Source organism: Ambystoma mexicanum, chromosome 13 (genome assembly GCF_040938575.1).
Source record: "Ambystoma mexicanum isolate Mex_15411 chromosome 13, UKY_AmexF1_1, whole genome shotgun sequence".
In the NCBI taxonomy this organism is placed as follows: domain Eukaryota; kingdom Metazoa; phylum Chordata; class Amphibia; order Caudata; family Ambystomatidae; genus Ambystoma; species Ambystoma mexicanum.
In genome coordinates, this window is record NC_090938.1 from 818,125,424 (window position 1) to 818,149,254 (window position 23,831).

Consider the following 23,831-nt stretch of genomic DNA (forward strand, 5'->3'; position numbering starts at 1 on the left):
TCTTTTTTCCATTAGGTAGGTTCAGGACAACTCAGTCCGTTTACTTCCCTTAGGTTTTTCGCCTCCCCCGAAGGGGTCAGGTACGCAGGTTAGGGGGGAGTACCCACAGTTCTGGTCCGTTCCTCATAGCCTGTTTTCTTAGTATATATCTGCGCTACTGCATGGTCCTTGTTTCTGTGACAGATAATTTGGAGGACCCTATTTGCCTTCAGAGCTAACCCTCTCGACATTGATTGGACAGTCCTTGGTATCCTTCTTTGCCCTAGAGGAAATAAGGGGAAGGACCCTACGAAGGAAGAGTGGTAGCTGTGTATTTAAGACATGTATAACCCAGTTTGCTCAGCTGGCTAAAGAGGGATGCAACCTCTAGTTTCACTATTTGATGTGCAAGTACTGGGCTACTTGAATGAAATCTGTTTGCCTGCTCAGCAACGACGACGCCTCTGCTCTTACGGAGCGGCGTAATTACCCCTCTTGTGAGGAGGGATGGCTCAAGGTAAAAGAATACAATCCAGGTTCGGATTATAATACTAGCACTTGAAAATGTGCGGATCATGAAGGGCTAGATTATAAGAGCGATTGCCTGCTCGGCATCGATGAAACACCTTCATGGCCACAGGATGACGTAAGCCCCTTCCCGTGCGACTTCATCTCAAATTATTATTGAACAGGTGGCTTTTATTAAGAGCTTTGCCCCTCAGGAGAAGGGAGCCAGCTCCTGTGGGTGTTTTTCCCTAAGTCTACCTATCCGGTAGAAGGTGCATCAAGAGTTGCGCACAGTTACTCCTCTGCTCGAGGGGCTTGAGCACTGTGTTTTTGTTCCTTTGGAGAGATTGTGCCGACAGGAGTCCTGCTAGTCATAGGATATCTCCTCTAATGCCTCAGGTGTTCACCAGATTCTTCTTAAATGTTCACCTCAAACCCCTGGGGGTTGCTGTAGGTTATCAAGGATCCAATGTTGTACATTTCCTCTGTCAGTGTTGCCTTGCCTCCTTCCCCAGTGGTCACTAAGGCAAGTAACATTTTTGGAAGGGGCGGTGATACCAGCCTCCCTCAAGGTTTTTCAATTATGAATGAGATAACTCTGCTCCCACTAATTGGGAGTGGGCATATGGAGTACTTCTAATAATTAGCTTGCCAGTCTTAACATCTATTTGGGGCACCTTTAAAAGAGGAAGAGTTTTTATGCTCGTTGTTTCCTGTCCCTTGCCGGAGGGCATGGTCAGGTTAGGCCTCGAGGATGAGTGCTGGGAGTTCCAGTTTTTCCTTCTTATCAGGAGTTTCCTCTTCATTTCCACTGATGGGTTCACTCTTATCAATGTCCTTCCCTTTTGGTTTGCATTCTGATTTGAGCAGACAAGGCATAGTGTGAAAAAAGGATTCGCCCGGGAGCACTGACTTTGGTTAAGTGACGAAACTGTGATTTGAGAGCAGTCTGCAGTTCAGAAACTTGAACACATCTCTTCCCAGATGTAATCGGTAGAAATACTTTCTGCAAAAGGCCTTTTGAAACTTTGGTTTGAAAACACTATCTTTGGAAAGCATTGCAAAAATATGGCAATTGTGTTTTGCTAACGGAAACACACTACTCTTTTTGCAGAAGTTTCACGATTGTTTTTATTTTTTTATTTGTATATTTGGGCAATCTAGCGCCTAGATGCCTACGGGCTTAGTGCGCTTTACAATTTTAAAAAGAAATAAAAGATAAATATTGTCCAAATTAGCAATATGCTTTTATTTCAGAAGCTGCAAATAAGGATTATTTTGACTGTCAAGAAAAATTAGCAAATAATAACTATGTTTATCAAGTGCTGCTCACTACAAAATGAGATGGGAGCCTCATTAATGTACCCCCTGAGTCCTGACTGGAGGGGGTGAGCAGGCCAAAACTGTATGCCGGTGTAGAATAGCAGGGGATCCTACAGCAGAATGTTGCAAAGCCAACTGAGCTGGTTAGGAGACTGTTGCTGAGATGCTATGAAACACAATTTACTTGTTGTATAAGCGCCTAACAAAGGCAACAATATATAAATAAATGTATACATTTAGACTTTCCTGTAAATCATAAGTCTTCCTTCCTATTCCTGCGGCAACATGTGCAGTAAAATGTGGTGTCTTGACATGGGGAGGAGTACGGCTCCCTCACTTCACTCAGTGCCTGAACTTTTGCCCCCATAGAAAAAACCAAAAGCTGGCACCCAAGAATATACGCACAGTAAGTGAACACATCTGAAAGTGAAAGGAGAAAGATACAAATGTATTGCAATTGACCTTTCCCCTTAGAAGAAAGTGCACGAGGCAAAAGAGTACTGAGCTTTCAAAAAAGTAATCAACAACAGAAAAATAACCTCAGAGGAGATTTTGCAACAAATACGCTGGCAAAGTTTAAAAGGTGCTCACCATTTAAACCCAGCAATATGTAGTGAAATATTCCCTGGAAAGCAAAATCCCAATACGAGCAAGTGCTTTGATGATCATTTTATGTGTCTGCACTGGATGCTTTGATGAACGTTTTATGTGTCTGCACTAGAAACATGACAACCTGGGTGAAATCCCAGTAGTCAAATGCTTGAGCAAGCTTGCCGACCTCAAAAACACCCAAGGGGGCTGCGTCCACCCTCTGAAAAATGTTACTGTCCAACCACATGTATCCTTTACTTGTGCCCTGACATGCAGCACATGGCCACATTCAGGGGAAGATAACTGCACCAGTCTCCAGGATTGCAACCTCTCTTGCCACTTCCTGGGCAAATATTCATGACTCACTTGCCCTCTCAACATTTCCCCTCCTCAACCCCATGTCTGGTCTTCAACAATACTCTGCTTTATGAAGAGGACTTGAAAAGTACACATACCATAGTAAGGTACCCACTCAAATATAGAAATCCTGACAGAAATATGTTAAGCATAAAGTGAACAATTGTGGTACTATTTCCTCATCTTGACTAGGAGACTACAAATACCAGAATACAATTCAGCAAAAGGCAAACAAATGCCCTTTGTATTTTCAAGACATATAACAACATGTAGTGTGTGAAAAGGTTACCTGTTTGTGTTTGTGTTTCGCAAATGCAGGGTTCATATATGATGTGATGAAAAAATCAAATTCTATCAAAAAGAAACGCTTTTTGGTGTATTAAATATGAACATCTGAAAATAATGTAGCTAATTTAAAACCGTTTTGTTTGATATATTGTAATTGACCTGGAGGAGAGCGTAGATGTAGGCAGCTAACTTGTTCTGTATGTGTGCTTGCAGAATGAAAACGCCTATTTGAATTTCTTAAGACAGAAATGCTACAAACCTCTCCTCCAAAACAATGGTCTCTTAAATGGGCCATCACTTGTAAATCGCCCCCACTTTACATGCTCTGTTTGAAGAAAGAACGTGATAAGCAGTCATTAAGGGGCCTGCAGCACCTGATGGGCCTCTGGGAATGGGTGTTGGTCTCTAGGGAGCCACGGGAGGTTGGGAGGCGACACTGTGGCCTCACGCGAGCTTAGTACCGAAGCCGCACAGGCCCCCTTAACACATTGTTCCTGGTATCGTTGAGGCAGGTACTGGTGCCTGCGGGGCCCCTCCGACAGCAGGGCCCTGGGCCACAGCACAGACTGCCCATGCCTCAGGCCGGCTCTGTATTGGAGCCTTCCCCCTGTTGCGTTTCATCCTTCAGGCCTTCCGGCGCTCCAGCCTGTGCTGGCAGGGGGCTGGAGCCGGTATAGGTGGGCACCACTTACTTGCTGCCCGCGACTGACTCCCCCTCCTCCTGAGTCACGCCACAGCATTTATTGTACGTACCGCTCTAATGCAGAGACTTGTACATAACACCCCCATCCCGCTGTATGGTTTCTCAACCAAAAGGAACCTTTGCTCCCTCACAGCCCCACCACATAGATCTGGGACGGGGTGAACTAAAGTCTCTTTAGGAACTAGAAAGACACTATCCTGTGTTCTTGGAAGTGAGCAGAATTGCAGAGTAAAAGGCAGGTCTTGCACCTGACTTTATAAACACGCTGCACATGCCCCCCCACCCCACCATTCCCTTTCACACTCAGAGATCCTAACACATCTGAAAACGGGGACCATATTTAATAATAGAGTTTTTTAATGAAAACATTTCCTTATACAAAATAGCATTCAAACATATTGAACATAATTATTTAGCAAACTATAGTGAGACAAGACCACCAAGGCAGGCCAGTTAGTGGTCTGCAACTAAGGCATATTTACAGGGGGCGTAAGTAGCGCATCTAGCGCTTTATGGGATCAATGGCCACCTGTTTACAGCCACTGCACACCCGAAGTTCCCCCACTCACCTGAAGGGGGGTCACGCTCTAGAATGTGTAGAATGGGGGTACATGCACTCATTCAAGGTCTCCTACACACAGGGGAAAGCAAGCAATGGTGGCATGTATCCGCACATGTGGGTCAAAGTTTGCTTGGGGCACTTTGACAGTGCAGACACCTGGCCTGCAGGCGACCCACCCAGGCGGATATCTCTGGTAGATGGGGTCCTGGGCACTGAACTCTGCCAGGGAGTCATTGATGGCCCGATGCCAAAAGGGAGCCTTCTACGGGGCAAAGCCTTGTGGAGCCATGCTTGAGGGTGAAGGCGGAGGTGTAATCACCCGTGTGGCCACATTTTATTCACAAATCCTATTCTTTTCAGATTTTTCAATGGACTTGAGAATTATTCTTATCTTCGCTAAGCAAAAAAAACACATTGATAACTTTTTAGCCAGCATGTGGTGCACAGACTCCTTTCACTGGAGCCTGGTGCCATCCATGCCGTGCACAGCTGTGCATTACGCGTGCATCGGTTCATTGCCTGGTGCCATCCATGCCATGCACAGCTGTGCATTACGCCAGCATCGGTTCATTACCCGGTGCCATCCATGCCGTGCACAGCTGTGCATTACGCCTGCACCGATTCATTGCCCGGTGCCATCCATGCTGTGCACAGCTGTGCATTACGCCTGCACCGATTCATTGCCCGGTGCCATCCATGCCGTGCTCAGCTGTGCATTATGCCTGCACCGATTCATTGTCTCGTGGGTCCTCAGAGAAGCCAGTCAGCTGTTTCTGCACCAGGGCCCAGTAGATGCCTTTTCTTTCCAGCAGCTTCTGGTGTGTCCCCTGCTCTTTAATCTCACCCCCAGACAGCACCAGGATGTTATCGGCCTGCTCCGCCACGCTCATCCGGTGTGCGATCACCAGCACGGTCCTCTTCTTCTCCTTACTGAAGATGGCGCTCTGCACCTGGGGGTAGAAGAGTGACAGGTTAGAACACACGCACCAGTACTCTCACACCAGTGTCTGACTGACATTGCCCCGTCAGACATGCCAGGGCCTTCAGAAGACCTTCAGAGGCAACTACAACCACTGGCACAGGAATCACCATCACAAGCTTTGTGTGTAGAAAGGTGAGGGTGTCACTAGTACTCTTACACCAGTGTCTGACCGACTTTGCCCTATCAGACACGCAACTGGCCTTCGGAAGCCCTTCAGCCAAGCAGATCTCCTCCAGCAGAAATCTCTGGAAGTTACTGATCCTGATCAGATTTAGCGATCCACTCTGAGAATCTGATGAATAAGGAGCTTGAGGGGGCCCAGAGCATCCTAAGATTGTAAGGTCTCCACGGAGGAGACTCTCCCGCCTCCAATGGATGGTCGAGACATATGTTGTTCTGCACAACCATCCGAGCTCTGACTATGCTCCTGTGGGCACTAATCCCAGAATATGAGGTGTCCTGGGCCCTCCCCATTACCGCATCCCTACCATGAGCTTCTAGACAAGAGATCCTGCTCTAGACAGTATGGAACCCCCTCCTGATCCACCACCACCCCAGAATATGAGGTTTCCTGGGCCCTCCCCATTACCGCATCCCTACCATGAGCTTCTAGACAAGAGATCCCGCTCTAGAAAGGATGGATCGCCCCCCCCTGATCTTCCACCACCCCAGGATATGAGGTGTCCTGGGGACTCCCCATGACCCATCCCTACCATGAGCTTCTAGACAAGAGATCCTGCTCTAGACAGGATGGAAACCCCTCCTGATCCACCACCACCCCAGAATATGAGGTGTCCTGGGCCCCCCCATGATCCCATCCCTACCATGAGCTTCTAGACAAGAGATCCCCTCCTGATCATCCACCACCCCAGGATATGAGGTGTCCTGGACCCTCCCCATGACCCCATCCCTACCATGAGCTTCTAGACAAGAGATCCCCTCCTGATCCTCCACCACCCCAGGATATGAGGTGACCTGGGCCCTCCCCATGACCCCATCCCTAGCATGAGCTTCTAGACAAGAGATCCCGCTCTAGACAGGATGAAATCCCCCTCCTGATCCTCCACCACCCCAGGATATGAGGTGTCCTGGGCACTAGCCATGACCCCATCCCTACCATGAGCTTCTAGACAAGAGATCCCGCTCTAGAAAGGATGGATCCCCTCCTGATCTTCCACCACCCCAGCATATGAGGTGTTCTGGGCACTAGCCATGACCCCATCCCTAGCATGAGATTCTAGACAAGAGATCCCATTCTAGACAGGATGGATCCCCCTCCTGATCCTCCACCACCCCAGGATTTGAGGTGTCCTGGGCCCTCCCCATGACCCCATCCCTACCATGAGCTTCTAGACAAGAGATCCCGCTCTAGAAAGGATGGATCGCCCCCCCCTGATCTTCCACCACCCCAGGATATGAGGTGTCCTGGGGACTCCCCATGACCCATCCCTACCATGAGCTTCTAGACAAGAGATCCTGCTCTAGACAGGATGGAAACCCCTCCTGATCCACCACCACCCCAGAATATGAGGTGTCCTGGGCCCCCCCATGATCCCATCCCTACCATGAGCTTCTAGACAAGAGATCCCCTCCTGATCATCCACCACCCCAGGATATGAGGTGTCCTGGACCCTCCCCATGACCCCATCCCTACCATGAGCTTCTAGACAAGAGATCCCCTCCTGATCCTCCACCACCCCAGGATATGAGGTGACCTGGGCCCTCCCCATGACCCCATCCCTAGCATGAGCTTCTAGACAAGAGATCCCGCTCTAGACAGGATGAAATCCCCCTCCTGATCCTCCACCACCCCAGGATATGAGGTGTCCTGGGCACTAGCCATGACCCCATCCCTACCATGAGCTTCTAGACAAGAGATCCCGCTCTAGAAAGGATGGATCCCCTCCTGATCTTCCACCACCCCAGCATATGAGGTGTTCTGGGCACTAGCCATGACCCCATCCCTAGCATGAGATTCTAGACAAGAGATCCCATTCTAGACAGGATGGATCCCCCTCCTGATCCTCCACCACCCCAGGATTTGAGGTGTCCTGGGCCCTCCCCATGACCCCATCCCTACCATGAGCTTCTAGACAAGAGATCCCACTCTAGACAGGATGGACCCCCCCCTCCTGATCCTCCACCACCCCAGGATATGAGGTGTCCTGGGCGCTCCCCATGACCCCATCCCTAGCCTGAGCTTCTAGACAAGAGATCCCACTCTAGACAGGATGGACCCCCCCTCCTGATCCTCCACCACCCCAGGATATGAGGTGTCCTGGGCGCTCCCCATGACCCCATCCCTAGCCTGAGCTTCTAGACAAGAGATCCCACTCTAGACAGGATGGATCCCCCTCCTGATCCTCCACCACCCCAGGGTATGAGGTGTCCTGGGCACTCCCCATGACCCATCCCTACCATGAGCTTCTAGACAGGATGGATCCCCTCATGATCCTCCACCACCCCAGGATATGAGGAGTCCTGGGCCCTCCCCATGACCCCATCCCTAGCCTGAGCTTCTAGACAAGAGATCCCATTCTAGACAGGATGGATCCCCCTCCTGATCCTCCACCACCCCAGGATATGAGGTGTCCTGGGCCCTCCCCATAACCCATCCCTACCATGAGCTTCTAGACAAGAGATCCCGCTCTAGACAGGATGGATCCCCATCCTGATCCTCCACCACCCCAGGATATGAGGTGTCCTGGGCCCTCCCCATAACCCATCCCTACCATGAGCTTCTAGACAAGAGATCCCACTCTAGACAGGATGGATCCCCCTCCTGATCCTCCACCACCCCAGGATATGAGGTGTCCTGGGCCCTCCCCATGACCCCATCCCTACCATGAGCTTCTAGACAAGAGATCCTGCTCTAGACAGGATGGATCCCCCTCCTGATCCTCCACCACCCCAGGATATGAGGTGTCCTGGGCCCTCCCCATGACCCCATGCCGACCATGAGCTTCTAGACAAGAGATCCCCTCCTGATCCTCCACCACCCCAGGATATGAGGTGACCTGGGCCCTCCCCATGACCCCCTCCCTACCATGAGCTTCTAGACAAGAGATCCCACTCTAGACAGGATGGACCCCCCCTCCTGATCCTCCACCACCCCAGGATATGAGGTGACCTGGGCCCTCCCCATGACCACATCCCTAGTATGAGCTTCTAGACAGGATGGACCCCCTCCTGATCCTCCACCACCCCAGGATATGAGGTGTCCTGGACCCTCCCCATGACCCCATCCCTACCATGAGCTTCTAGACAAGAGATCCCGCTCTAGATAGGATGGATCCCCCTCCTGATCCTCCACCACCCCAGGATATGAGGTGTCCTGGGCCCTCCCCATGACCCCATCCCTACCATGAGCTTCTAGACAAGAGATCCCGCTCTAGACAGGATGGATCCCCCTCCTGATCCTCCACCACCCCAGGGTATGAGGTGTCCTGGGCCCTCCCCATGACCCCATCCCTACCATGAGCTTCTAGACAGGATGGACCTCGCTCATGATCCTCCACCACCCCAGGATATGAGGTGTCCTGGGCCCTCCCCATGACCCCATTCCTACCATGAGCTTCTAGACAGGATGGATCCCCTCCTGATCCTCCACCACCCCAGGATATGAGGTGTCCTGGGCCCTCCCCATGACCCCATCCCTACCATGAGCTTCTAGACATGTGATCCCGCTCTAGACATGATGGACCCCCCCCCTCCTAATCCTCCACCACCCCAGGATATGAAGTGTCCTGGGCCCTCCCCATGACCCCATCCCTACCATGAGCTTCTATACAAGAGATCCCACTCTAGACAGGATGGATCCCCTCCTGATCCTCCACCACCCCAGGATATGAGGCGTCCTGGGCCCTCCCCATAACCCATCCCTACCATGAGCTTCTAGACAAGAGATCCCACTCTAGGCAGGATGGACCCCCCTCCTGATCCTCCACCACCCCAGGATATGAGGTGTCCTGGGCACTCCCCATGACCCCATCCCTACCATGAGCTTCTAGACAAGAGATCCCGCTCTAGACATGATGGACCCCCCTCCTGATCCTCCACCACCCCAGGATATGAGGTGTCCTGGGCCCTCCCCATGACCCCATCCCCACCATGAGCTTCTAGATAGGATGGATCCCCCTCCTGATCCTCCACCACCCCAGGATATGAGGTGTCCTGGGCCTTCCCCATGACCCCATCCCTAGCATGAGCTTCTAGACAAGAGATCCCCTCCTGATCCTCCACCACCCCAGGATATGAGGTGTCCTGGGCCCTCCCCATGACCCCATCCCTAGCATGAGCTTCTAGACAAGAGATCCCATTCTAGACAAGATGGATCCCCTCCTGATCCTCCACCACTCCAGGATATGAGGCGTCCTGGGCCCTCCCCATGACCCCATCCCTATCATGAGCTTCTAGACAAGAGATCCCCTCCTGATCCCTCACCACCCCAGGATATGAGGTGACCTGGGCCCTCCCCATGACCCCATCCCTAGCATGAGCTTCTAGACAAGAGATCCCCTCCTGATCCTCCACCACCTCAGGATATGCGGCATCCTGGGTGCTCCCCATGACCCCATCCCTACCATGAGCTTCTAGACAAGAGATCCCACTCTAGACAGGATGGGACCCCCTCCTGATCCACCACCACTCCAGGATATGAGGTGACCTGGGCCCTCCCCATGACCCAAGCCCTACCATGAGCTTCTAGACAGGATGGACCTCCCTCCTGATCCTCCACCACCCCAGGATATGAGGTGACCTGGGCCCTCCCCACGACCCCATCCCTACCATGAGCTTCTAGACAGGATGGACCCCCCTCCTGATCCTCCACCACCCCAGGATATGAGGTGTCCTGGGCCCTCCCCATGACCCCATCCCTACCATGAGCTTCTAGACAAGAGATTCCACTCTAGACAGGATGGATCCCCATCCTTATCCCCCACCACCCCAGGATATGAGGTGTCCTGGGCCCTCCCCATGACCCATCCCTACCATGAGCTTCTAGACAAGAGATCCCACTCTAGATGGGATGGATCCCCCTCCTGATCCTCCACCACCCCAGGATATGAGGTGTCCTGGACCCTCCCCATGACCCATCCCTATCATGAGCTTCTAGACAAGAGATCCCACTCTAGACAGGATGGACCCCCCTCCTGATCCTCCACCACCCTAGGATATGAGGCGTCCTGGGCCCTCCCCATGACCCCATCCCTACCATGAGCTTCTAGACAAGAGATCCCACTCTAGATGGGATGGATCCCCCTCCTGATCCTCCACCACCCCAGGATATGAGGTGTCCTGGGCCCTCCCCATGACCCATCCCTATCATGAGCTTCTAGACAAGAGATCCCACTCTAGGCAGGATGGACCCCCCTCCTGATCCTCCACCACCCCAGGATATGAGGTGTCCTGGGTGCTCCCCATGACCCCATCCCTACCATGAGCTTCTAGACAGGATGGATCCCCCTCCTGATCCTCGACCACCCCAGGATATGAAGTGTCCTGGGCCCTCCCCATGACCCCATCCCTACCATGAGCTTCTAGACAAGAGATCCCCTCCTGATCCTCCACCACCCCAGGATATGAGGTGTCCTGGGCCCTCCCCATGACCCCATCCCTACCATGAGCTTCTAGACAAGAGATCCCACTCTAGACAGGATGGACCGCCCCTCCTGATCCTCCACCACCCCAGGATATGAGGTGTCCTGGGCCCTCCCCATGACCCCATCCCTACCATGAGCTTCTAGACAAGAGATCCCACTCTAGAAAGGATGGACCCCCCTCCTGATCCTCCACCACCCCAGGATATGAGGTGTCCTGGGCCCTCCCCATGACCCCATCCCTACAATGAGCTTCTAGACAAGAGATCCCATTCTAGATAGGATGGATCCCCTCCTGATCCTCCACCACCCCAGGATATGAGGTGTCCTGGGCCCTCCCCATGACCCCATCCCTACCACGAGCTTCTAGACAAGAGATCCCCTCCTGATCCTCAACCACCCCAGGATATGAGGCGTCCTGGGCCCTCCCCATGACCCATCCCCACCACGAGCTTCTAGACAGGATGGATCCCCCTCCTGATCCTCCACCACCCCAGGATATGAGGCGTCCTGGGCCCTCCCCATGACCCCATCCCTACCACGAGCTTCTAGACAAGAGATCCCCTCCTGATCCTCCACCACCCCAGGATATGAGGTGTCCTGGGCCCTCCCCATGACCCCATCCCTACCATGAGCTTCTAGACAAGAGATCCCGCTCTAGACAGGATGGATCCCCTCCTGATCCTCCACCACCCCAGGATATGAGGTGTCCTGGGCCCTCCCCATGACCCCACCCCTACCATGAGCTTCTAGACAAGAGATCCCATTCTAGATAGGATGGATCCCCCTCCTGATCCTCCACCACCCCAGGATATGAGGTGTCCTGGGCCCTCCCCATGACCCATCCCTATCATGAGCTTCTAGACAAGAGATCCCACTCTAGACAGGATGGACCCCCCTCCTGATCCTCCACCACCCCAGGATATGAGGTGTCCTGGGGACTCCCCATGACCCCATCCCTACCATGAGCTTCTAGACAGGATGGATCCCCCTCCTGATCCTCGACCACCCCAGGATATGAAGTGTCCTGGGCCCTCCCCATGACCCCATCCCTACCATGAGCTTCTAGACAAGAGATCCCCTCCTGGTCCTCCACCACCCCAGGATATGAGGTGTCCTGGGCCCTCACCATGACCCCATCCCTACCATGAGCTTCTAGACAAGAGATCCCACTCTAGACAGGATGGACCCCCCCTCCTGATCCTCCACCACCCCAGGATATGAGGTGTCCTGGGCCCTCCCCATGACCCCATCCCTACCATGAGCTTCTAGACAAGAGATCCCGCTCTAGACAGGATGGATCCCCTCCTGATCCTCCACCACCCCAGGATATGAGGTGTCCTGGGCCCTCCCCATGACCCCATCCCTACCATGAGCTTCTAGACAGGATGGACCCCCCTCCTGATCCTCCACCACCCCAGGATATGAGGTGTCCTGGGGACTCCCCATGACCCCATCCCTACCATGAGCTTTTAGACAGGATGGATCCCCCTCCTGATCCTCGACCACCCCAGGATATGAAGTGTCCTGGGCCCTCCCCATGACCCCATCCCTACCATGAGCTTCTAGATAGGATGGACCCCCCTCCTGATCCTCCACCACCCCAGGATATGAGGCGTCCTGGGTCCTCCCCATGACCCCATCCCTACCATGAGCTTCTAGACAAGAGATCCCCTCCTGATCCTCCACCACCCCAGGATATGAGGTGTCCTGGGCCCTCCCCATGACCCCATCCCTAGCCTGAGCTTCTAGACAGGATGGGTCCCCCTCCTGATCCTCCACCACCCCAGGATATGAGGCGTCCTGGGCCCTCCCCATGACCCCATCCCCACCATGAGCTTCTAGACAAGAGATCCTGCTCTAGACAGGATGGGTCCCCCTCCTGATCCTCCACCACCCCAGGATAAGAGGTGTCCTGGGCCCTCCCCATGACCCCATCCCTACCATGAGCTTCTAGACAAGAGATCCTGCTCTAGACAGGATGGGTCCCCCTCCTGATCCTCCCCCACCCCAGGATATGAAGTGTCCTGGGCCCTCCCCATGACCCCATCCCTACCATGAGCTTCTAGACAAGAGATCCTGCTCTAGACAGGATGGGTCCCCCTCCTGATCCTCCACCACCCCAGGATATGAAGTGTCCTGGGCCCTCCCCAAGACCCCATCCCTACCATGAGCTTCTAGACAAGAGATCCCCTCCTGATCCTCCACCACCCCAGGATATGAGGCGTCCTGGGCCCTCCCCATGACCCCATCCCTACCATGAGCTTCTAGATAGGATGGACCCCCCTCCTGATCCTCCACCACCCCAGGATATGAGGTGTCCTGGGCCCTCCCCATGACCCCATCCCTACCAGGAGCTTCTAGACAGGAAGGACCCCCCTCCTGATCCTCCACCACCCCAGGATATGAGGTGTCCTGGGGAATCCCCATGACCCATCCCTACTATGAGCTTCTAGACAAGAGATCCTGCTCTAGACAGGATGGGTCCCCCTCCTGATCCTCCACCACCCCAGGATAAGAGGTGTCCTGGGCCCTCCCCATGACCCCATCCCTACCATGAGCTTCTAGACAAGAGATCCTGCTCTAGACAGGATGGGTCCCCCTCCTGATCCTCCCCCACCCCAGGATATGAAGTGTCCTGGGCCCTCCCCATGACCCCATCCCTACCATGAGCTTCTAGATAGGATGGACCCCCCTCCTGATCCTCCACCACCCCAGGATATGAGGTGTCCTGGGCCCTCCCCATGACCCCATCCCTACCAGGAGCTTCTAGACAGGAAGGACCCCCCTCCTGATCCTCCACCACCCCAGGATATGAGGTGTCCTGGGGAATCCCCATGACCCATCCCTACTATGAGCTTCTAGACAAGAGATCCTGCTCTAGACAGGATGGGTCCCCCTCCTGATCCTCCACCACCCCAGGATAAGAGGTGTCCTGGGCCCTCCCCATGACCCCATCCCTACCATGAGCTTCTAGACAAGAGATCCTGCTCTAGACAGGATGGGTCCCCCTCCTGATCCTCCCCCACCCCAGGATATGAAGTGTCCTGGGCCCTCCCCATGACCCCATCCCTACCATGAGCTTCTAGACAAGAGATCCCACTCAAGACAGGATGGAACCCCCTCCTGATCCTCCACCACCCCAGCATATGAGGTGCCCGGGCCCCTCCCCACTACCCCATCCCTACCATGAGCTTCTAGACAAGAGATCCCGCCCTAGACAGGATGGATCCCCTCCTGATCCTCCACCACCCCAGGATATGAGGTGTCCTGGGCCCTCCCCATTACCCCATCCCTACCATGAGCTTCTAGACAAGAGATCCCGCCCTAGACAGGATGGATCCCCTCCTGATCCTCCACCACCCCAGGATATGAGGTGTCCTGGGCCCTCCCCATGACCCCATCCGTACCATGAGCTTCTAGACAAGAGATCCCCTCCTGATCCTCCACCACCCCAGGATATGAGGCGTCCTGGGCCCTCCCCATGACCCCATCCCTACCATGAGCTTCTAGACAAGAGATCCCACTCTAGATGGGATGGATCCCCCTCCTGATCCTCCACCACCCCAGGATATGAGGTGTCCTGGGCCCTCCCCATGACCCATCCCTATCATGAGCTTCTAGACAAGAGATCCCACTCTAGGCAGGATGGACCCCCCTCCTGATCCTCCACCACCCCAGGATATGAGGTGTCCTGGGTGCTCCCCATGACCCCATCCCTACCATGAGCTTCTAGACAGGATGGATCCCCCTCCTGATCCTCGACCACCCCAGGATATGAAGTGTCCTGGGCCCTCCCCATGACCCCATCCCTACCATGAGCTTCTAGACAAGAGATCCCCTCCTGATCCTCCACCACCCCAGGATATGAGGTGTCCTGGGCCCTCCCCATGACCCCATCCCTACCATGAGCTTCTAGACAAGAGATCCCACTCTAGAAAGGATGGACCCCCCTCCTGATCCTCCACCACCCCAGGATATGAGGTGTCCTGGGCCCTCCCCATGACCCCATCCCTACAATGAGCTTCTAGACAAGAGATCCCATTCTAGACAGGATGGATCCCCTCCTGATCCTCCACCACCCCAGGATATGAGGTGTCCTGGGCCCTCCCCATGACCCCATCCCTACCACGAGCTTCTAGACAAGAGATCCGCTCCTGATCCTCCACCACCCCAGGATATGAGGCGTCCTGGGCCCTCCCCATGACCCATCCCCACCACGAGCTTCTAGACAGGATGGATCCCCCTCCTGATCCTCCACCACCCCAGGATATGAGGCGTCCTGGGCCCTCCCCATGACCCCATCCCTACCACGAGCTTCTAGACAAGAGATCCCCTCCTGATCCTCCACCACCCCAGGATATGAGGTGTCCTGGGCCCTCCCCATGACCCCATCCCTACCATGAGCTTCTAGACAAGAGATCCCGCTCTAGACAGGATGGATCCCCTCCTGATCCTCCACCACCCCAGGATATGAGGTGTCCTGGGCCCTCCCCATGACCCCACCCCTACCATGAGCTTCTAGACAAGAGATCCCATTCTAGATAGGATGGATCCCCCTCCTGATCCTCCACCACCCCAGGATATGAGGTGTCCTGGGCCCTCCCCATGACCCATCCCTATCATGAGCTTCTAGACAAGAGATCCCATTCTAGATAGGATGGACCCCCCTCCTGATCCTCCACCACCCCAGGATATGAGGTGTCCTGGGGACTCCCCATGACCCCATCCCTACCATGAGCTTCTAGACAGGATGGATCCCCCTCCTGATCCTCGACCACCCCAGGATATGAAGTGTCCTGGGCCCTCCCCATGACCCCATCCCTACCATGAGCTTCTAGACAAGAGATCCCCTCCTGGTCCTCCACCACCCCAGGATATGAGGTGTCCTGGGCCCTCCCCATGACCCCATCCCTACCATGAGCTTCTAGACAAGAGATCCCACTCTAGACAGGATGGACCCCCCCTCCTGATCCTCCACCACCCCAGGATATGAGGTGTCCTGGGCCCTCCCCATGACCCCATCCCTACCATGAGCTTCTAGACAAGAGATCCCGCTCTAGACAGGATGGATCCCCTCCTGATCCTCCACCACCCCAGGATATGAGGTGTCCTGGGCCCTCCCCATGACCCCATCCCTACCATGAGCTTCTGGACAGGATGGACCCCCCTCCTGATCCTCCACCACCCCAGGATATGAGGTGTCCTGGGGACTCCCCATGACCCCATCCCTACCATGAGCTTCTAGACAGGATGGATCCCCCTCCTGATCCTCGACCACCCCAGGATATGAAGTGTCCTGGGCCCTCCCCATGACCCCATCCCTACCATGAGCTTCTAGATAGGATGGACCCCCCTCCTGATCCTCCACCACCCCAGGATATGAGGCGTCCTGGGCCCTCCCCATGACCCCATCCCTACCATGAGCTTCTAGACAAGAGATCCCCTCCTGATCCTCCACCACCCCAGGATATGAGGTGTCCTGGGCCCTCCCCATGACCCCATCCCTAGCCTGAGCTTCTAGACAGGATGGGTCCCCCTCCTGATCCTCCACCACCCCAGGATATGAGGCGTCCTGGGCCCTCCCCATGACCCCATCCCTACCATGAGCTTCTAGACAAGAGATCCTGCTCTAGACAGGATGGGTCCCCCTCCTGATCCTCCCCCACCCCAGGATATGAAGTGTCCTGGGCCCTCCCCATGACCCCATCCCTACCATGAGCTTCTAGACAAGAGATCCTGCTCTAGACAGGATGGGTCCCCCTCCTGATCCTCCACCACCCCAGGATATGAAGTGTCCTGGGCCCTCCCCAAGACCCCATCCCTTCCATGAGCTTCTAGACAAGAGATCCCCTCCTGATCCTCCACCACCCCAGGATATGAGGCGTCCTGGGCCCTCCCCATGACCCCATCCCCACCATGAGCTTCTAGACAAGAGATCCTGCTCTAGACAGGATGGGTCCCCCTCCTGATCCTCCACCACCCCAGGATAAGAGGTGTCCTGGGCCCTCCCCATGACCCCATGACCCCATCCCTACCATGAGCTTCTAGACAAGAGATCCTGCTCTAGACAGGATGGGTCCCCCTCCTGATCCTCCCCCACCCCAGGATATGAAGTGTCCTGGGCCCTCCCCATGACCCCATCCCTACCATGAGCTTCTAGACAAGAGATCCTGCTCTAGACAGGATGGGTCCCCCTCCTGATCCTCCACCACCCCAGGATATGAAGTGTCCTGGGCCCTCCCCAAGACCCCATCCCTTCCATGAGCTTCTAGACAAGAGATCCCCTCCTGATCCTCCACCACCCCAGGATATGAGGCGTCCTGGGCCCTCCCCATGACCCCATCCCTACCATGAGCTTCTAGATAGGATGGACCCCCCTCCTGATCCTCCACCACCCCAGGATATGAGGTGTCCTGGGCCCTCCCCATGACCCCATCCCTACCAGGAGCTTCTAGACAGGAAGGACCCCCCTCCTGATCCTCCACCACCCCAGGATATGAGGTGTCCTGGGGAATCCCCATGACCCATCCCTACTATGAGCTTCTAGACAAGAGATCCCGCTCTAGACAGGATGGATCCCCCCGATCCTCCACCACGCCAGGATATGAGGCATCCTGGGCCCTCCCCATGACCCCATCCCTACCATGAACTTCTAGACAAGAGATCCCACTCAAGACAGGATGGAACCCCCTCCTGATCCTCCACCACCCCAGCATATGAGGTGCCCGGGCCCCTCCCCACTACCCCATCCCTACCATGAGCTTCTAGACAAGAGATCCCGCCCTAGACAGGATGGATCCCCTCCTGATCCTCCACCACCCCAGGATATGAGGTGTCCTGGGCCCTCCCCATTACCCCATCCCTACCATGAGCTTCTAGACAAGAGATCCCGCCCTAGACAGGATGGATCCCCTCCTGATCCTCCACCACCCCAGGATATGAGGTGTCCTGGGCCCTCCCCATGACCCCATCCGTACCATGAGCTTCTAGACAAGAGATCCCCTCCTGATCCTCCACCACCCCAGGATATGAGGCGTCCTGGGCCCTCCCCATGACCCCATCCCTACCATGAGCTTCTAGATAGGATGGACCCCCTCCTGATCCGCCACCCCCACCTCCCAGGATATGAGGCGCTGCTTGGACCCCATGACTCACCAGGTGCTCGCTCTCGGTGTCCAGCGAGCTGGTGGCATCGTCCAGGATGAGAATCTGGGGGTCCCTTATCAGGGCCCTGGCGAGGGCCACACGCTGCTTCTCTCCTCCAGAGAGCTGCCCTCCCCTCTCGCCGGCATCTGGGGAAGGGAGACAGGAAGGAATCAGACATACAGAGAGGAGGGTAGCGCATGAAAGAGGGTTTCCAAGCGCTTCATGGGCCCCATGGGAAGATGGGAGTTTCTTCCACATTGGGAGATGTAGAGAGGCTTACAGCCGGACACAAGCCTCGCCTCCCACTCATGCCAAGAGCATACATGTAGATCGCTTCAGAGCACTTTAAAGGGAGTTAAACCATAGATAGAATGTCTTAAACCACTGCTTCCCAAAAAGGCCTACACGCTTCCCAATACTTATTATTGCACGGATGGCTGACCTTTGACCCCCTTCGTGTGTAAGAGAAATGAAAGACTGCAGGTGTTCACGGTAAAGGAGTATACATGGGTGCCCCAGGGCGTTGCCTCACATCTCTCTCACACACACAAGCACGCACACAGACACAGGGGTGCGGAAAACATTTTTAGCACACACTCATGTCTCAATGCTTTCAGCATCAGATGGACGGCGTATGGAGGCAGGGAAGCAGTAATTCCTCCCCACTTACCCCCACCTCCCGGGGATGCACTGTCGTGAAACAGGATGCATGCATAGTGCTGTGCAATCACCAGCACCGAGGCATAGTGCCGTGCAATCACCAGCACCGAGGCATAGTGCCGTGCAATCACCAGCACCGAGGCATAGTGCCGTGCAATCACCAGCACCGAGGCATAGTGCCGTGCAATCACCAGCACAGAGGCATAGTGCCGTGCAATCACCAGCACAGAGGCATAGTGCCGTGCAATCACCAGCACCGAGGCATAGTGCCGTGCAATCACCAGCACCGAGGTATAGTGCTGTGCAATCACCAGCACCGAGGTATAGTGCAGTGCAATCACCAGCACCAAGGCATAGTACAGTGCAATCACCATCACGAGGCATAGTGCAGTGCAATCACCAGCACAGAGGTATAGTGCCGTGCAATCACCAGCACCGAGGCATAGTGCAGTGAAATCACCAGCACCGAGGCATAGTGCAGTGCAATCACCAGCACTGAGGCATAGTGCAGTGCACTCACCAGCACCGAGGCATAGTGCAGTGCAATCACCATCACGACGAGGCATAGTGCAGTGCAATCACCAGCACTGAGGCATAGTGCAGTGCAATCACCAGCACCGAGGTATAGTGCCGTGCAATCACCAGCACCGAGGCATAGTGCCGTGCAATCACCAGCACCGAGGCATAGTGCCGTGCAATCACCAGCACTCAGGCATAGTGCAGTGCAATCACCAGGACCGAGGCACAGTGCAGTGCAATCACCAGCACCGAGGCATAGTGCCGTGCAATCACCAGCACCGAGGCACAGTGCCGTGCAATCACCAGCACCGAGGCACAGTGCCGTGCAATCACCAGCACCGAGGCACAGTGCCGTGCAATCACCAGCACCGAGGCATAGTGCAGTGCAATCACCAGCACCGAGGCATAGTGCAGTGCAATCACCAGCACCGAGGCATAGTGCAGTGCAATCACCAGCACCGAGGTATAGTGCAGTGCAATCACCAGCACCAAGGCATAGTGCAGTGCAATCACCATCATGAGGCATAGTGCAGTACAATCACCAGCACAGAGGTATAGTCCCGTGCAATCACCAGCACCGAGGCATAGTGCAGTGCAATCACCAGCACAGAGGTATAGTGCCCTGCAATCACCAGCACAGAGGTATAGTGCAGTGCAATCACCAGCACAGATGGATAGTGCAGTGCATTACCAGCACCGAGGCATAGTGCAGTGCAATCACTAGCACCAAGGCACAGTGCAGTGCAATCACCAGCACCTAGACACAGTGCAGTGCAATCATCAGCACAGAGGCATAGTGCAGTGCAATCACCAGCACCGAGGCATAGTGCAGTGCAATCACCAGCACCGAGGCATAGTGCAGTGCAATCACCAGCACCGAGGCTTAGTGCAGTGCAATCACCAGCACAGACGGATAGTGCAGTGCATTACCAGCACTGAGGCATAGTGCAGTGCAATCACTAGCACCAAGGCACAGTGCAGTGCAATCACCAGCACCTAGACATAGTGCAGTGCAATCACCAGCACCGAGGCACAGTGCAGTGCAATCACCAGCGCCAAGGCTTAGTGCAGTGCAATCACCAGCACAGACGGATAGTGCAGTGCATTACCAGCACTGAAGCATAGTGCAGTGCAATCACTAGCACCAAGGCACAGTGCAGTGCAATCACCAGCACCTAGACATAGTGCAGTGCAATCACCAGCACCGAGGCACAGTGCAGTGCAATCACCAGCACCGAGGCATAGTGCAGTGCAATCACCAGCACCGAGGCATAGTGTAGTGCAATTACCAGCACTGAGGCATAGTGCAGTGCAATCACCAGCACTGAGGCATAGTGTAGTGCAATCACCAGCACCTAGGCATAGTGTAGTGCAATCACTAGCACTGAGGAATAGTGTAGTGCAAACACCAGCACTAAGGTGCAATCACCAGAGCCGAATCATAGTGCAGTGCAATCACCAGCACTGAGGCATTGTGCAGTGCAATCACCAGCACAGAGGCATAGTGCAGTGCAATCACCAGCACCGAGGCATAGTGCAGTGCAATCACCAGCACCGAGGCATAGTGCAGTGCAATCACCAGCACTGAGGCATAGTGCAGTGCAATCATAAGCACCGAGGCATAGTGCAGTGCAATCACCATCACGAGGCATAGTGCAGTGCAATCACCAGCACAGAGGCATAGTGCAGTGCAATCACCAGCACCGAGGCATAGTGCAGTGAAATCACCAGCACCGAGGCTTAGTGCAGTGAAATCACCAGCACAGGCGGATAGTGCAGTGCATTACCAGCACTGAGGCATAGTGCAGTGCAATCACTAGCACTGAGGCACAGTGCAGTGCAATCACCAGCACCTAGACATAGTGCAGTGCAATCGCCAGCACCGAGGCACAGTGCAGTGCAATCACCAGCACCGAGGCATAGTGCAGTGCAATCACCAGCACCGAGGCATAGTGCAGTGCAATCACCAGCACCGAGGCATAGTGTAGTGCAATCACTAGCACTGAGGAATAGTGTAGTGCAAACACCAGCACTAAGGTGCAATCACCAGAACCGAGTCATAGTGCAGTGCAATCACCAGCACTGAGGCATAGTGCAGTGCAATCACCAGCACCGAGGCATAGTGCAGTGCAATTACCAGCACTGAGGCATAGTGCAGTGCAATCACCAGCGCCGAAGCATAGTGCAGTGCAATCACCAGCACCGAGGCATAGTGCAGTGCAATCACCAGCACCGAGGCACGGTGCAGTGCAATTACCAGCGCCAAGGCATAGTGCAGTGCAATCACCAGCGCCAAAGCATAGTGCAGTGCAATCACCAGCACTGAGGCATAGTGCAGTGCAATCACCAGCACTGAGGCATTGTGCAGTGCAATCACCAGCACCTAGGCATAGTGTAGTGCAATCACTAGCACTGAGGAATAGTGTAGTGCAAACACCAGCACTAAGGTGCAATCACCAGAACCGAGTCATAGTGCAGTGCAATCGCCAGCACTGAGGCATTGTGCAGTGCAATCACCAGCACCGAGGCATAGTGCAGTGCAATTACCAGCACTGAGGCATAGTGCAGTGCAATCACCAGCGCCGAAGCATAGTGCAGTGCAATCACCAGCACCGAGGCATAGTGCAGTGCAATCACCAGCACCGAGGCACGGTGCAGTGCAATTACCAGCGCCAAGGCATAGTGCAGTGCAATCACCAGCGCCAAAGCATAGTGCAGTGCAATCACCAGCACTGAGGCATAGTGCAGTGCAATCACCAGCGCCAAAGCATAGTGCAGTGCAATCACCAGCACTGAGGCATAGTGCAGTGCAATCACCAGCACTGAGGCATTGTGCAGTGCAATCACCAGCACCTAGGCATAGTGTAGTGCAATCACTAGCACTGAGGAATAGTGTAGTGCAAACACCAGCACTAAGGTGCAATCACCAGAACCGAGTCATAGTGCAGTGCAATCACCAGCACCGAGGCATAGTGCAGTGAAATCACCAGCACCGAGGCTTAGTGCAGTGAAATCACCAGCACAGGCGGATAGTGCAGTGCATTACCAGCACTGAGGCATAGTGCAGTGCAATCACTAGCACTGAGGCACAGTGCAGTGCAATCACCAGCACCTAGACATAGTGCAGTGCAATCGCCAGCACCGAGGCACAGTGCAGTGCAATCACCAGCACCGAGGCATAGTGCAGTGCAATCACCAGCACCGAGGCATAGTGCAGTGCAATCACCAGCACCGAGGCATAGTGTAGTGCAATCACTAGCACTGAGGAATAGTGTAGTGCAAACACCAGCACTAAGGTGCAATCACCAGAACCGAGTCATAGTGCAGTGCAATCACCAGCACTGAGGCATAGTGCAGTGCAATCACCAGCACCGAGGCATAGTGCAGTGCAATTACCAGCACTGAGGCATAGTGCAGTGCAATCACCAGCGCCGAAGCATAGTGCAGTGCAATCACCAGCACCGAGGCATAGTGCAGTGCAATCACCAGCACCGAGGCACGGTGCAGTGCAATTACCAGCGCCAAGGCATAGTGCAGTGCAATCAACAGCGCCAAAGCATAGTGCAGTGCAATCACCAGCACTGAGGCATAGTGCAGTGCAATCACCAGCACTGAGGCATTGTGCAGTGCAATCACCAGCACCTAGGCATAGTGTAGTGCAATCACTAGCACTGAGGAATAGTGTAGTGCAAACACCAGCACTAAGGTGCAATCACCAGAACCGAGTCATAGTGCAGTGCAATCGCCAGCACTGAGGCATTGTGCAGTGCAATCACCAGCACAGGCATAGTGCAGTGCAATCACCAGCACCGAGGCATAGTGCAGTGCAATCACCAGCACCGAGGCATAGTGCAGTGCAATCACAAGCACCGAGGCATAGTGCAGTGCAATCACCAGCACCGAGGCATAGTGCAGTGCAATCACAAGCACCGAGGCATAGTGCAGTGAAATCACAAGCACCGAGGCATAGTGCAGTGAAATCATAAGCACCGAGGCATAGTGCAGTGCAATCACCATCACGAGGCATAGTGCAGTGCACTCACCAGCACAGAGGTATAGTGCTGTGCAATCACCAGCACTGAGGCATAGTGCAGTGCAATCACCATCACGAGGCATAGTGCAGTGCACTCACCAGCACAGAGGTATAGTGCTATGCAATCACCAGCACTGAGGCATAGTGCAGTGAAATCACCAGCACAGAGGCATAGTGCAGTGCAATCACCAGCACTGAGGCATAGTGCAGTGCAATCACCAGCACTGAGGCATGGTGCAGTGCAATCACCAGCACCGAGGCATGGTGCAGTGCAATCACCAGCACTGAGGCACAGTGCAGTGCAATCACCAGCACCTAGACATAGTGCAGTGCAATCGCCAGCACCGAGGCACAGTGCAGTGCAATCGCCAGCACCGAGGCATAGTGTAGTGCAATCACTAGCACTGAGGAATAGTGTAGTGCAAACACCAGCACTAAGGTGCAATCACCAGAACCGAGTCATAGTGCAGTGCAATCACCAGCACTGAGGCATAGTGCAGTGCAATCACCAGCACCGAGGCATAGTGCAGTACAATTACCAGCACTGAGGCATAGTGCAGTGCAATTACCAGCGCCGA

At 54.5% G+C, this 23,831-nt stretch overlaps 1 protein-coding gene across 5 annotated transcripts in view; it reads right to left on the reverse strand.

The window, feature by feature from the left end:
* Window positions 1-4,087: 4,087 nt before the first annotated feature.
* The window catches only part of LOC138522061 (antigen peptide transporter 1-like), a 151,711-nt gene continuing 131,967 nt past the window's right edge, over window positions 4,088-23,831 (reverse strand). For all 5 annotated transcript variants that reach the window (XM_069635301.1, XM_069635298.1, XM_069635302.1 and 2 more), the window contains 2 exons: window positions 18,051-18,187; window positions 4,088-5,260 (listed from right to left, as the gene is read on the reverse strand). In XM_069635301.1, coding sequence (XP_069491402.1) covers window positions 5,027-5,260; window positions 18,051-18,187 — 371 coding nt within the window. In that variant the 3' untranslated portion in view covers window positions 4,088-5,026. The remainder of the gene's footprint in view (window positions 5,261-18,050; window positions 18,188-23,831) is intronic.